Source organism: Zea mays, chromosome 9 (assembly GCF_902167145.1).
Source record: "Zea mays cultivar B73 chromosome 9, Zm-B73-REFERENCE-NAM-5.0, whole genome shotgun sequence".
NCBI classification, from domain to species: domain Eukaryota; kingdom Viridiplantae; phylum Streptophyta; class Magnoliopsida; order Poales; family Poaceae; genus Zea; species Zea mays.
In genome coordinates, this window is record NC_050104.1 from 41,978,172 (window position 1) to 41,994,414 (window position 16,243).

The window sequence follows — 16,243 nt, forward strand, 5'->3', positions numbered from 1 at the left end:
GTACTTGATCCTGTCAGTGGCCTCGTCGGACTAGATCCGAGGGATGGATGGGTTATTCCCATTTAAGGGTGGTCTAGCCTCTAAGGCGGGACTTAGGCACTTAAGTTGGAATAATTCGGGCAGTTCCGCCACGCAGACCGTCATCATTCCGATATAAAAATGGATACAACTGATTCCTGACCTCACGCGAGTGCTAGAAAAATCACTCGACTTCTACCGAGATCCCTAATTAGTAAAGCAGCTACTCGACCTAGCATACTAGTATCCATCTCAAAAGGAATCATGAGTTCATGCAACTAGGGTTTCAGGCAACTACTACACTTAAGTGCACGGTACAATCCTACAAACATTAAGTGCAGTAAAATAGCATATATAATGGTTATGCATAAAACCGACGTTTGACTGGAATTCAACACTAGATAGTGTTTGCTAGATGACACTCGCTTGGCAAGCATCCACTGGTTAAGTCCATCCTTTTTTGGGTCGTCCACCAACTGCATCTTGTGTTTGGCACCATATCACTTGCATGATCATCATCCTTCGGTCCTAAATGAGATGCATGATGTATATGCATGAATATGATGAAATATATCACAAGACAATCCCAAAATAGACGGTAGCGAACTAAACATTAAATCGTAAGACACCGTAAACAACCACATGCTAGAGTTAGCTATCTACATGTTATCGGGCACATAAGATCAACACTAGTGGAAATACGACGATTTGCTACCTATAATTAACCAACGCGAACACGACATCACACATACAAGCATTTACCACATTCACTTTAATCATTCATTAGTTACTTTATTATAAAACTACTTAAGCACACGTAAAATTTGTTATGACTTATATATAGACAGACTTAGTTAAAAAGGAATAGTCACTTAATTGGGTTTTGCAATCATTCATGATATTCTACTGGAAGCATACATCCAAGAGAACACACACTACACCAAAAACATACACTTCCTACGGGTTTTAACTTCCTACAACTTTTATAACAAACCGTAGGAAATAAATAACTTCCGAGAGGCAACTCGTAGCTCTAGGAAATAAACATAACTTCCTACGGTATTTTATAAAAGTTGTAGGAAGTTAACTTTCACATGTTGACCCGTGTGTGCGGTCAAGCGAGCCGCTAACTTTCTACGGCCGACTCTAGGCAGTTAGCACGGGCAACTAACTTCCTATGGCCGCCTCTAGGAAGTTAGCATGGTCAGCTAACTTCCTACGACCTCCTCTAGGAAGTTAGGTTTCAGTTGCTGATCCGCGGGTGCGGTCAAACGAGACGCTAACTTCCTACGGCCACCTCTAGGAAGTTAGCTTTTAGCTTTTGACCAGTCAAACGAAAAGCTAACTTCCTACAGCCGCCTCTAGGAAGTTAGCATGGGCAGCTAACTTCCTACGACCTCCTCTAGGAAGTTAGCTTTTCAGCTTTTGACCAGTCAAACGAAAAGCTAACTTCGTACGGCTTGCTCTAGGAAGTTAAGTAACTTCCTAGAGTACATGTACAGCCTCTAGGAAGTTACTCTAGGAAGTTATATTTTTTATCTTAACCCACGAATTAACCTTATCTTCTTCTCACTTTCCTTTTCTCCTGTTTCTTCCAGCTACCGTAGAGGGCGCTCGAGGCCCGCTCGCCGCACCCCGCCGCCGCGCCCGCCCCCGACCCCGCCCGCCCTCGGCCCCGGCCGCCACACCCGCCGGAGCACTCGCCCTCCTCGGTCGCGCCCGCTAACTTCTTAATCAACTTGTGATATAGTGACTCAGTCTCTGATTCAATGCCTGAATGTTTGTATCTACCCGGCGATACTCTAAAATTTCGATGCTTTGATGACTTAGCATATTAGGTTTGTCACTCAGTTTGTCTCACTATCTCAGTTTCCTATGTGTTTCAGTTTCCTATCTGTTTTAGTAGCAGTCTCACTCAATTTTATCCTTAGATTCCTATGTGTTTTAGTCTCAGTTTTACTTATATTCATTCTGCATGTTCGGTGACAAAGTGACAATTTTAATATATGATGAGCATACTTCAGTTTTCGATTACAATTCTGTTTCAGTTTTAATTTCCTATGTTGGTAGAAGTGTTCTTGAATCTGTTGGTAGCAGTGTTTGACCTCTGCATGGATTTTATTTGTGAAGGATACAATAACTAGGAAAGCATCCTACTGCAAGCACAGCAGCAGGTGTATATGCTGTTACAAGCTAGCACTTTTAAAATGATTTTAGAAGAATAAAGCGATATATTTTATGTAATGGCAATGCTTGTATTTTGGTTTATATTCTGACTTCAATCCTTTTGGCAAAGCACTGTATGAGATGCTACATTCCATACAAACAACAACGTCCAATCTAACGTGCAAATCCTAGATGGTTTCAGTTTTAAAAATTATTAAGGACAAGTTTTAGCGTTCTAGTATGGATTACAATTTTTTGGGGGAAATTTCTTTTCCAACAGCCCTAATAAGATGTTTTGGGGAACAATTTTAAGTGAAACTTAAGACTTGACCCTGCCTCAAAAGTTTAGCCTTGGACTATAAATGTAAAGCCCAAAATCAATACTAAAAATCCTCTTATTGAATGGCATTCACGAACTGTGGCATTTGTTCCCATGGTGAAGGGAGTAAAAAATATTTTAGAATATGATCATTCACGAACAAAGTTCGCTGTTAGAGTATCACGAAGCCACAAACCAACGAGCGTTGTTTTTGCTGCCCATCCCATGACTCGTCACGCCTTTGATCGACAGAGCTTCCATGGCACAAACTAATAAGACTCACTGTCGCTGAAAATGATCGTGTGGAATTTTGTTTTGCAGACCGACAAGGCATCGATGCTTGACGAGATAATTGACTACGTGAAGTTCCTCCAGCTCCAAGTCAAGGTACTCTTATGCAGTTCTGCTCTTCCTACACCTAGCTAGGCAATGCTACTGTGGGACGTGTTCCTAAACCCTTCTCATCATTGGGTCACCCAAAAAAAATTCTTCAGAATTCATGAGCCCTCATATGTTCGTTCCCCGGTCTTTTGCAGGTTCTCAGCATGAGCACACTAGGTGGAGCTGCAGTCGTCGGCCCTCTCGTCGCCAGCATGGCATTAAAGATACGTACCATATGCTCTCTCTTCAGTTTTTTTAAAAAAACTAAAGAGGCACCAAAGACCTAGCGAGACTGATACAGCTAAAACTTTGTGGGCCAAGTATGATGCTGAACCCATACTTTTTCCGTCTTTAAAGCTTGGTATTCCGAGCAATTTAACAACCGTTCGGCCCATCAAAAATCGTCTATTATGTTGGTACAAAGTTGTTCCCCGATTAGGTCTATCCAATAGCACATAAAATATGAAGGGATCTTGCTTCAGATTCTAGCTGTAGCGTTCGATGAAAAAAAGTCACTTAAAAGAGCTACTGCCAAAAGCAAGCAGCATGCTTACAGATTTTGCTTAGGAGACATCAACATGATCTTGTGATGTAATTGATGAGACTATGAATTTAAATATTGGTATGTGAGTGTGTGAGATATTTTATGTAAAAATATGTTGTGCTATATAACGGTTGATATATTTGTTATATTGTGGAATGTGGTGTAAAATAAAAATAAATAACATTTGTAATGCTAGTCAAATTAACTTCCTAGAGGTCAATTGGGTCGTAGGAAGTTAGCCAACAAACTTTCTAGGGGTTACATTCAGCCGTAGGAAGTTAGACAGCTAACTTCCTAGGGGCTACAGTCAGCCGTAGGAAGTTAGTCAGCTAACTTCCTACGGGCTATAGTCAGTCGTAGGAAGTTAGTCAGTTGACGGCGCTGACGGCGTGAAGCTACTAACTTCTGAGAGGCTCCTTTGGCTGTAGGAAGTTAGCTAACTTCCTATAGGGCTCTAGAAAGTTAAGCTAACTTCCGACAAAAAATTTCCGAGAGCCAAACTTCCGACGGGATGACTTTGCTTCCTAGAGTTTAGCTAACTTCCTAGAGTTTAGGGCTAACTTCCTAGGGTTTAGGCTCTAGGAAGTTCACTATTTTGGTGTAGTGACACAGGAGAAGACAATTTAATTGCAAGTACATATCATACTATTTTAATAATGTTGGTTACTTAGTAGTATACAGGACTAGCATAAGGCTAAAGAGAGGACATTATTCATTTTGTTTCTCCGAACATATAACTGCACTTGCTAATTGTTGATTAAGCTAAGCTACTTATTAGACCTTAACCAAATTAATTTACTACTGCACTAGTTACTTATATATCTCCAATCACATAATCTACTAATATGGGGATCATGAGATAACACTATCAATCCTACTCAAGCAAGACCAGGGAGTAGAGCAATCCACCACAATCAACAAGATTAGGACAGCAGCACAGTAGTTACTTGTTTCAGTCATAACTCACAAGATATTCATCCAACAATAGAGTTCAAATACTTTTTGGAAAGTCTAAGAAAATTCTCTACAACTTTGGTACTGTTGTCTCAATCTAATTAGACACTTAACAAGGTTAAATCGTGACAAACGACAACTCTTGTTTAGATTTGGACAGATTCAGACTTGCGACTTCAGAAATTCATAACTAGAGACTCAGACATCCAAATCAATTGATCTTAGACTTTGTGGAAATATAATTAAATTTTCTACAAATCATTTATAAACAACCTAAGTTGATTTAAAGTTTATCAAGGTTAAAAGACACTAGGAAGGCATTGCTGTCCAGATTTAGACAGATTCGGTATTCACACTTTAAACACCTATAACTCAATCTTCAGACCACCAAAATGAGTGATCCAAGACTTTTTGGACAGCTTAGCAAAAGTACTACATAACTTTTATAATCACCAAGAAGTAATTCTATGTTTAACCAAATCAAACAATTCAGTTTTTTGAAATATGTTCTGTCAGTGGATAAAATACAACAATCATTTTATAAAATCCATAACTCTCAAACTATTAGGTTTATTGTCATGCAAATTTAACACAAGTAATATAAGAAAATTATATACAACTTTATTATAATTGACAAGGACTGATTCTAAACGGAATTTAAGCAAAAAATATGATCTCTGAAATCTATACCAAAATTGGACAGATTCAGTTACTGAACTTACTAAAAACATAACTTCTAAACGATTAGACTTATGGCTGTCAAATTTTAACACGAGTAAGATAATAAAGCTATGTACAACTTTTCTATATGAATTTTCTATATGAAACATATTTTACTTAACTAGATTACACGTACAACCAAAAATTGTACGTGCGGGAATTTCAGTTTGCTAGCACAATAGCACTTAACTAAATTACCAAGCCAACTCATAGAGAGAAACTACCATCAATTTCTCAAGTTCAAATCATTATGACCTAGTTGTAAAGTTTCAATTTATATGAAGACACTTAAACATTTCAAGAAACATGCACGCTTTTGTTTACTTCTAATTTGTCACTAATTCTTCTTATAATTATAAAATGTGTGTCATTTTAGCACCATAAGAATCTATCTAATTTGGGGTTGGCATTTTTATGAGGCATACGTAATAATAAAATATGACTAATGTAAGAATTTCACATGCTCAGGTTTTATATTTTATTTAATACAAAAATAATAAATTGTTAATGCAATAAAGCATGTGAGAGCAAGTTAAATCTAAAACTAATTATATTTTGTGAATGCATGACCATATTACGTTTTCTTGGGCTACTATAATATCATGCAAGGACAGTGGAACACCATTTTCCATTTTTGCATCTATACATTATTTTTAAATCATTTAAAACTAGTTAAGGTACATTAAACAAGTTAAATCACTAACTTAATCATAAATACACAAAACTTCATGACATTTTTACCAGTCACTAAGCATCACACCAAGAGTCTACTGTAAAAATTTGAATCCATTTGGAGCAAAATAGGTACAGATCCAAAAATAACAAGCAAATCAATCTTCTTTTCTCTATTTAACATGTTTTAACTAACACACGAAGAAAACAGTGAACAACCTGTAAGTTTTATATTTTTCTTAGATGTAGTATGACAACATCTAACTAACAAGACAAGTTTCATCATTTTTGGATTTTATAATTAAAACTATGGGGAGAAGCAAGTTCATTTATTTTCTAAACCAGTTTTTAAATACAAATTTCTACAGAACAACTTTTCCACTAAAACATGCCAACTTATAGATTCAATAGTCAGAGAATTTCATAAGGAAGCCAACAAAACAAATTTCACGATTTTAGGAGCTTTAAAACTCGAGATATGAATTTTAGAACACAACACATAAATCTGCAACTTTATGTACTCACATCTCGCCTCGGACCCACCTGTTATAGTCTCAAGGGGGTCTTCTTCACGTGAACAGCAGAAAGTTGCTGGGGAGGGGCGCTGCAGCCATGGGAGAGAGCTCCCTGCGCTAGAGAGGGAGAGAGGAGGGAGAGGGCGCCGTGGAGAGGGGGAGGTGCTCCCTGCTCAGCCGAATAGAGAAGGGAAGGGAGTGGTGTGTGGGAGAAGGGAGAGGGGTGGGCTGCCATTTATAGACAGGAAGCTCTGGACATGTCAGCCATCTGCAACAGGTGGCAGTGATGGCAGAGCAGCTTTGGACGGACATTTTTGGCGTCTTCTGTTTGGATTCGGATCTCGGTCACTGTAGGAAATATCTTCCTTGATGTACACTCTACAAATATTGTACAGGGCTTGAGGTGATTCGGGCACTGGTTAGAGAGTTATAGACCCACTAAAATTGGTTTGTGAGCAGGTTAGAAATCAGTGGAAACTTGTGAAAACTGAGTGTCAAAGCATGTCAAACGAAATCGGATGAATGCCATCTTTTAACATGTTGTGCCTCTATTAGTTATTAACAAATTTTATATTTGAGGAAACTGGAGTTGTTCAACAAAAATTTGGGAACGTGAGACGTCAATCCGAACGACACTGATTTTTAGACTTAGAAGAATCTGAATCCTGAAATCAGATTTTTATTCTGTCTTGAGGGCACTTTTTGAGATACTTAGAGATTGAATCAAGGCTTGGTTTAAATATAAAATTTGTTATATAACATAGGTTCTAAAACTTTTATTAAAGGTCAAACATCATATTTTGAATATAAATTAAATTTTTACTTTGGTCAAGGTAGCATCTTTATAAAGCTTCAAACTATATTTTTAAGGCAATCAGAGTATTTTCTCGATATTTTCTTGACGTGGACCCTCAATAACTTTTGTTGTAAAGTTTATATAGAGCGTTTTGGGAAGGTTGGAATAACTTGGTTGAATTTCTAAATTTGCTTTTACTTAGTCGAGCAGTCTCAAGCAAGCGTAGGATTTATAATTTCACACGAATATTTGGTTCGGACTTTAAGAAATCTTTAGAATACAATTGATAGATAGAGATGAATTATGATATAGAGAAAACAAGTCGATTTGCATAAGAATTAATTTGAGGTTGACACAACTGAGATTCCGCTAGAGAATGCGGATTCGGACTACGTATTTGGACATAGACCGACCATCAAGAAAGCGGATTCAGACATTAATCGGATAACCTCACCACTGTCGAGAGTCCGAATAAATGAGTCTGGACGAGAGTTTCAAGACGAGATTGACTTTTGAATTTGCGTTTGCTTCAAGAAACAAAAAGTTTTAACAGGCTCCATATTTGGCTGTTATTGAGATCGAATAATTCCAAACTTGGTGAAACTTTCATGAGTAAACCTGATAAACAAAGACACGATCGAGAAATAGAAATTTTCACTGAGCATCCGAGATTAGGACAAATCTCCCGACATAACATGAAACAGACACCTGGGGTGTCACAAAAATGACCGGACTTATCACATTTGAAGCAGGAGCGCTTTCCCCTTGTCTTATTCTTGTTTGGGTACTCCTTGCGTCCCTCAATGCAGTCTTGAAACGCTTGATTACAAGCGCCATTTCATCTTCATTTAGCCCGGCAGCCTCCACTTGTGCCACCTTGTTAGGTAGCGCCTCCTTGCTAGTTGTTGCTTTGAGAGCAACGAGTTGTGGTTCATAAAGAGGAAGCGGTCCATTTGCAATATCATCTACGTACCTTGCTTCCTTCACCGTCATGCGCCCGCTTACAAATTTTCCGAGAATTTCCCCGGGCGTCATCTTGGTGTTCGACCATGGAGGAGATTTTCCCCATACGACAATTGATAGAGAGATACAAAGAGTAGAAGAACGACTTGCACGTGGTCTTTATTGACCTCGAGAAGGCGTATGACAAAGTACCAAGAAATGTCATGTGGTGGGCCTTAGAAAAGCACAAAGTCCCAACTAAGTACATAAGGGATATGTACAAGGATACAATGACATTTGTCTGAACATGTGATGGCGACACTAGCGACTTTCCAATTAAAATAGGCCTACATCAGGGATCTATAATGAGCCCTTATTTATTTGCTTTAGTGGTCGATGAAGTCATAATGAACATACAAGGGGATATCCCTTAGAGTATGCTCTTTGCTGATGATGTGGTGGTAGTTGATGGGAAGAGGTTAATAGAAAGTTGGAGTTGTGGTGAAGTCGAAAGGTTTCAGACTTAGTAGGACTAAGACCGAGTACATGATGTGTGATTTCAGTGCGACTAGACATAAGGATGGAGATGTTACCTTTGATGGGCAACTGGTGGCTAAGGAGTATTTTCGGTACTTAGGATCGATGCTACAAAATGATGGTTACATTGAAGAATATGTTAAGCTAGAATTTCAGTCGGTTGATTGAAATGGTGTCATGCTTCTAGCGTCCTATGTGACAAGAGGGTGCCACCAAAGTTTAAAGGTAAGTTTTATAGGACGACAATTATGTCCAACGATGTTATATGGTGCCGAATAATGATCCACAAAAAAGGCGATATGTCCAGCAACTGAGTGTAGCAGAGATGTGTATGTTACATTGGTTTGTGGGTACACAAGAAGGGATATAGTCTGAGAAAACAAAGATATTCAAGATAGGGTCAGAGTGGCACCAATTGAGGAGAAATTAATTCAACATCACTTGATATAGTTTGGGCATGTCCAAAAAAGACCTCCTAGAGCGCCGATGCGTAGAGGCCTTTTAGAGCGAGTCATATAGGCGTCAACCTAAAATGACTTGGGATGAGGTGATTAAAAGAGATTTAAGGAGTGTAATATCTCCAAGGAATTAGCTAAGGATAGGCGTGCTTGGAGACTAGCCATCAACATGCTTGAACTATGATCTTTGTCTATTTTTGTTTACCAACTCTACCGTCTTTATTTTACCATTTCAGTGTCTTTTTTCCTATCCTTGTTTCTCGTGGATTTCATCTCTAGCCTACTTGGACAAAAAGGCTATGTTGTTATTGATTATGCTGACTTCAATATGCTAGATAAGGATGTTGTATCAATGAACAATTATATACAGGATCTAAAGCCGCTTGAAGCAACGCTGTGTCGAGGAAGATGAGATGATGAGAGTTAAAGCTAAAGCATAATCAGTGGAACCACTATCGCGATCATATAGCACTTCATCCAAATAAATTGTCAGTCACTCATCAAATATAATTATGGGTCACCATAACACACAACCATTGTACTAATGATCTTTAAATATCCAAACTCTCAATGTATGAAAATGAATATGAACTTAAAGCTTGAAATAGTTGATTTAACAATCTTCAAACATCACCGCATATTTGCAAAGTGAGAAAGTAAATTCGTGGCTAAGAGTCAAATACTCACTCTATTCTCTATTATATTCTAAATTATAACATGTTTTGATTTTTCTAGATACATTTCTTTCACCAGGTATTTAGACATAGTATATATCTAAATACATAACTATGTCTAAAAATGCCACATCGTCTTCTAATTTGCAAGACTGAGTACAACAGTGCAGAACAGAAAAGCCACAAAGCAGTGTTCCACATTTGTTTTTTCCAAAATAACCAGAAGTTTCAACAACAAAGGAACAGGTCAAAAATTTACCCTCCAATATCGTGGTTTGGTACAAGAGGACGTATTTGAGGTTTGAGCACAAGCTCACTTGCTCAGGAGTCACATAATACAAATAGTACTAACATCGAGTCAGTTTGGAGGTTGGTTTGGACAGAATGAGCACAGAAAGTTGGTGTCCACTGTCCAGTTGGATGGGTTCCATCACCAACTTAAAAAGAACAAACTGACGACCAGTTTGGCTACGACCTGGTATTTGCACATTGATAATAGCAGAAACATCCAGGTCCCAGCAAATTTTACATTATTATAATAGAAGGATATTTCACAGATCACATCTAGCCATCTTGTCTAATCTGGACGAACACCTCCAAAAACACCGCAGCCGCCAGCCCGTGTACGTAGACTGATGGCAGTCAGCAGAAATGCAGAATGGAGATCAAAATGCAACAAGTCTGTTTAGCTGGATTCAGGCTAATTCACAAAAGATGGAGAGACTCAAACCGCTTCCAACCACTGTACAGGAGGAAAAAGGAGGATCCTCACTCAAAAACTTCTGCAACATCCAAATATTTCTCTATATTTTATCATGCCGACAGCTTTCTCCTTTTTTTTTCTTTTCGAAGGCACAGTTTGGCCCAATAGCTTGGATTGCCAGTGCTTTTGTTCTAGCTGCAACGAGCCTTGGTTGCAGTTTGCTAATTTAAAACTGGATAAAGATCATATGCTTCAGTAACTCCTCGTTTGGCAGAGAGGATCATAGTCATATGCTTCACCAGCCTTAACAAACCGACCCTTTACCCTCTTTCGCACATCTGCTCTAGCCTTACGAGAAGCGTACCTGATTTTCTTGTCGAACCTGTCAGAATCAACAAATGACCACTTAGGAGACTAGTGTTTAAAACATTGATTGTTGCAACTAAATATCTTTTACTGAGTTCCTATAAGGTACAAATCAGCGCATTTAGCAGAAAGGATTTACAACGGATGGGACTTACTTTCTTCTCATTTTCTTCTCCTTGTATCGTGTGAGTGCACTGTCTCTACTACCTCCAGCAATTGAGCCCTCGGGGCCAGGAGGCTGCCAAGGAGGCTCACCCATAAGAAGCAATGATGATACCACACAATCTTGGTGGTCTCCCGCACTACTCTCACCAGTCAAACCAGCAAAGGAAAGAGACAGACTAGACCTAGCCTGCCTCAAAGGGGTACAAACACTGGAATCACCTTTCACTCCAGGGTTCGACATCCCAGAGTCGGCAGATACCGCATTGCTATTTGCAGGTTGCTTCAGCTTGGACTGCTGAAAAGCATGAGACAAGAATCCTATAATAATCATATAATAAAACACAAAAACGCAACGTCTAATTTGTCCAAACCAGATACGCTGACTACAGGATAACACCAAATGGTTTACAGATCTGGTGACATGAGGGATGAAAACGTAACGGATATTTCCCGTTATCTGTCCATCCTGAAAATTCAAAATCCTATATGTATAGTCCTTATCTGAATCTGAACATTTAATATCCGATCGTAATCAAATCTGGATACAAAAACAGATTTCTGATATGTATAGATAAATATCACTCTAATATATCCCTATCCGGTTCTGAGATTCCAGAAAAAAAATGAGATACAATATGGAAAATAGGATGGATGCAGGATCACTAATATCCGTCTGTATCAGATCCAGTTTCATCCCTAGCTGACATACATTTAATGCTGATAGGTTACAATTTACAGTCCTATCTGTGGTTACTGGTTGCTTCTTAAACACAAAACCAGACACATAAATTTGGCACAAGCTATATCCCAAAACCCAAGACTAACATAAAGAAGGCAAGATTCTTCCTGCCTTTTGTCACTTCAGAAAAGTCAACCATTTTGAATAGTTTGTCAATAATAAGCTATGGATCAAAGAAAGAAGAAAACCTAGGGCCTATAAGAAAATGCGGAGAGGCAGCTTCGAACCCGTGATCTGGTGACTTAGTGAGAACTCTTACCACTGCACCAGGCCTGCCCTTCCCAAACTAAAAATTAAACTGCACCTGGAAAAACTTATCACACAGTTCAATTTTGATGAGTTAACAGGAAAATGAACGGCTTATAAGTTACACAAATTGGGAGGACTACAGAATTGGTTCAGTTAATTGGCATAGCAAAGAGAACACCAACACTATGAGAAGTGCATGTGCACATGGATGTGAATGATTGTAACGGATTAAGAAAAAAATATTCATTAGCAAACTACAAACCTCAGTGGAATTCCCAGCAGGTGCTTCCTTCATTTCAAAGTAAATGTCTATTCCAGCATCATCAAAGAGTTGTTCTGTTTGAATATGAGAGGTACCAAAGAGTTCTTCATAATTTTCGAAAGCAAGGTCAGCGTCATCCACACAAAAATCTTCATATATGCTGTCCTTACTGAACATATCTTTATCTGGCGTATAGGGAACCTGCATACAGGAATCCTGTGAATATGTTAGTGACAGACTATCATTTGAAAAGACATGCTACAATGGGAAAAGGCCTACAAATTTGGAATATGCCATATAGCGAAATAACAAATGACAAGATACAATAAATCCTTTCATCGTACTGCATCTGTGAATTATCACACCAAAAGAAGGCAAGAAGGGAATTGTTAATATACAGATTGTCCATCCTAGGGCTTACTAAGGTGGTGGCTAGGTAACATAAATAGCATCTGAACAAGATTCATATGTGGCTGCCACATAGTGAAAATAAAAAAATGTAGATATTATTCCCAGTTTTCCATTTTAGATAGACAGGGATATGCAATTATTTATACGATCTTAGCAACATCAGTATTTTCATGCATGGCACAGTAGATTTATTTATAAACTTATTAGAAATTCTTTTGTTCATAATTCATTGTTTTATCTTATTGTTCATCAAGTAAACCAAATGAAATACAAAGCAGACAAAAGACCATAAAAGGAAAACAATTATGTGACATGACAAATGATAACCATCAACTGTCGGTAGCAAAGTCATTGTCCATCTTACATATATTGCACATGGAGGTAGAATATGCAGCAGCAGAGGTGAATAACTAATTCTATGTATGAGGTACCAGGGATAAGTGAATAGCCTTAAAGCACCTTATCTGGTGTGGAATCCACAGATCCAGCTGTTTCTGTTTGACCAGTAGCCAGTGGAAGTAGGTTCACTCCAGCTCCTGAAGAGGAACCTACCAAAAGCTTGTCACAAGTACCAATATCACTTACAAGTGTTGCACTAGCTATATCTAACAAAATACTGTCCCCTGCAGCATTATCTTGATTACTGACACCACTGTCGCTGATGCTCATCATGCTTATTCCTTGCTCACAGTTTGGCTCAGGTGCTACATTAGGAATATCTGAAACGAAGGACCATATTCTAGAAAGTTCTGCAGACGATGGACATCCTGAATAGCAATTTATAGTCTGCCTTTTGTGTCCGGCAGATGAGGATCCTGCAATGTGGCCATTCCAATCACAATTTTGGCAAAGCGAGGCATTTTCTGCTAGACAGCGGACCATAGCAGGCTGTGAAGCACACCGGTCACATAAAAGTGTCCTTGTATGACGCCGAGAAAGAGCATTAGCTGAATGCACATTACGGTCACATGATAAACACAAGGATGCTGCATCTGATCGGCAGTAAACCATAGACCTATGCTCCCCACAGAAATCACAGAGAGCGCCCATGATCTTTCCTATCAGCAAACTTCAAACCAGCTTCAGGAGATGTTATGCAGCCAACAAACTCTTCTTCAGAGTGTTTCCCAATCAATAGTTTACAAGGAACCTGTGCAGTATCGCAACTATTAAAAAGAATTACTACTACATCAGTAATCATTCTGGCTCTTTTACAACATGCATATGAATAATATTTTATCAGTAATTATCGCAACTATTATTTTATGAACTAGTAGTCTAGTACCCATACATCGTGTTAGAGAAATGCACATGATAGAATGACACTGACGTGATGACAGAAATTTGTTACTGGCAGTTACTCTGACCATGGCATCCACCCAAACAACAGGTTGTTTTTTTTTTCAACTTAATCCAAGAGAAACAATCAAACATGTTCCACCCATCAACATCTTACATCAGCTACAAGCAATATAAATATCAAGGATAATAAAGATTTGCTTCCTAATTAGGACATGTAGCCGCCATCTGCAATGAGACAGTTCTAGGTATCAATTGACTCATAAATCAGTGGACTCAGCCTCAATTTGCCGACCAGGGCATAAAGAACTGCGAAACCCACTACAAAAGTGCAGGCAACAAGTCTTGAAATCTTCTGTTCTCCGTGCATATTATAATTCAAAGCCCCCACTAAGTGCTTGCAAGAATGCGAGTATATGTCCCACGAGGTCACTAGGTACTACGAATCCTAGAAGAGATAATGTGTAAAAAAATGGAAGCCAGCCAGCATAAGACGTAAGACACAATTCTTAGTCATCCCTGACAGTGATTTCTTAGTAAATCCTATTATATAATATCCAACTTCTCCAAGCAACCAACACAGCGCAATACTATGGTAGGGAGGAAACATATGAAACATGAATGATTGGACCAATGAAATGAGCCAACAAACAGAGCTCGGTGATAATTTTATTTAAGCTAACAGAGGGTAACCTTTTCACCAGCAAAATAAATTCATGAGTTGTTTAGAAGTTTTCAGACTAAGGAAATCTTATGTGTGCAAAGCAAGAAGTGAAGTTGACTTTTTTTGAAAAAACTATATTTGGAAGGAAAAATGCAAATATTTCCAGTAAGTGTGCTCATACGGATGCATAACAAAAAGATTGCCCTTATCAATAACAAAAGGATTATAAGTATAAACATTTCTTAAAGCATTAGATTCACATCTTTGCACCTAAGACTGGATATAGTTAAAAGAACATGTTTTGATTATTCATATGAGAAACAATTTTTATTTTTTAAATGGAATTTTGTATGTAATTTGAGCACTGAAAAACCAGTATGAGTTAGAGCGTGACTGCGTGAGGCGGCAAATACGATGGTCGTTTAGGCCAAGGGAAAAAAACAAGCAGTTTTCTTACAGGATTCATGTCTCCCATATATTAAACTGAAAACAAATACAAGTATACAACAAAGCAAAACAAAATATAACGAAGAAAAAAATACAAACAGCCATTTCTAACACCATAAATCAGCATCAACCCAGTCTGAAACACAAACAGACATAAAATCGCAGCTGCATCGGGATCACCGGAAAGAGGAAAGGGGAACGATAAAGCGGCCGGTAACAAAATGATACGTATTTGCTGAATCAGACGTTGGGATTGGAGCCAGCGAATCCGAGGGAAGAGGTCGACCCCACATAAAAAATCCCGCGCCAAGGGAGAGGAAGAATAACTCACCGGAGGCAAAGCGACCGCGGCGGCTCCTCAGATCCGCCGGAGCGGTCGCCGGCTCGGCGCCTCCTGAGCGCCCCTGGGGAGCTCGGGTCGGCAACAGAAACCCAGGAGCTTCTAGAAAGGGATCAGAACCCTTTTTTAGAGAGAGGAAGGGAGGAACAAGAGAGAGATGCAAAGAGCAGAGAAGAGAGGGAAAGGCTGAGAAGGGGAAGAAAGAGGAAGTCTGAGGGCAGGCAGGCTAGCGGTAGACTGGTAGCGTAGAGGAAAAATTTGCTGAGGATGAGGTGGCGGGGCCCACGCCGGTGCGCTTTTGTGCGCTTTTTCGAGGGTAAGAGCGTCATTTCCCTCTGCCACAGAGGATAAGGGGGTGCGAGGGAGCCCGGGCCCGCGCCACGTTTGCAGCGCCCCCCACCCCCGGCCATCTCGTTTTGACATGCGCGGCCTCGGGCACATGGTCCGTGGCACGCCACCGTCACTAGCTGATGGTCCCAGCAAAGGTGGACCCAACGAGTCAGTGATTTGTTCTTGGGCTCGATCCGGTGGGAACTGTTGCGCAAAAGGTGAAGCAGTGAGCGGTGCGCAGGGTTTTTCGACTTGTCCGCGGTACTAGTACTGCCGTACTGGTACAGGTGGGTTGCTTCTCTGGCTCATGGGCCCGCACGTCACCGACGGACAGTGGCCTGCTTGCTCATTTGGCCATTTTGGCCTGGCCTGATTAGCGCGCCAACGGCTGGCTTTTTTCCCTGACTCCGGCTGGATGCATGTAGACTAGTATACTATGGTTACAGGGAGTGAGACAGCGGTGAGGCGGGCGGCAGTCGAGCCTCCTACCGTCTTACTGTTCCTGAGACCATAAAGTTCTACTGGAGTTTCTCTAAAATTTAGAAGAGTATACATTACTGTCTACGTTTTCG

General features: G+C 39.6%; 1 protein-coding gene across 8 annotated transcripts; it reads right to left on the reverse strand.

The window, feature by feature from the left end:
- Positions 1-9,870: 9,870 nt before the first annotated feature.
- On the reverse strand, positions 9,871-15,614 carry LOC100282916 (Zinc finger protein CONSTANS-LIKE 9). Of its 8 annotated transcripts, none has more exons than XM_008660402.4 (5): positions 15,333-15,614; positions 13,051-13,741; positions 12,181-12,381; positions 10,921-11,225; positions 9,871-10,781 (listed from the first exon to the last, which is right to left on the reverse strand). In XM_008660402.4, exons 2-5 carry the CDS (start codon positions 13,639-13,641, stop codon positions 10,652-10,654), a joined length of 1,227 nt encoding a protein of 408 aa, XP_008658624.1. In that variant the 5' UTR covers positions 13,642-13,741; positions 15,333-15,614; the 3' UTR covers positions 9,871-10,651.
- Between the last annotated feature and the right edge of the window lie 629 nt (positions 15,615-16,243).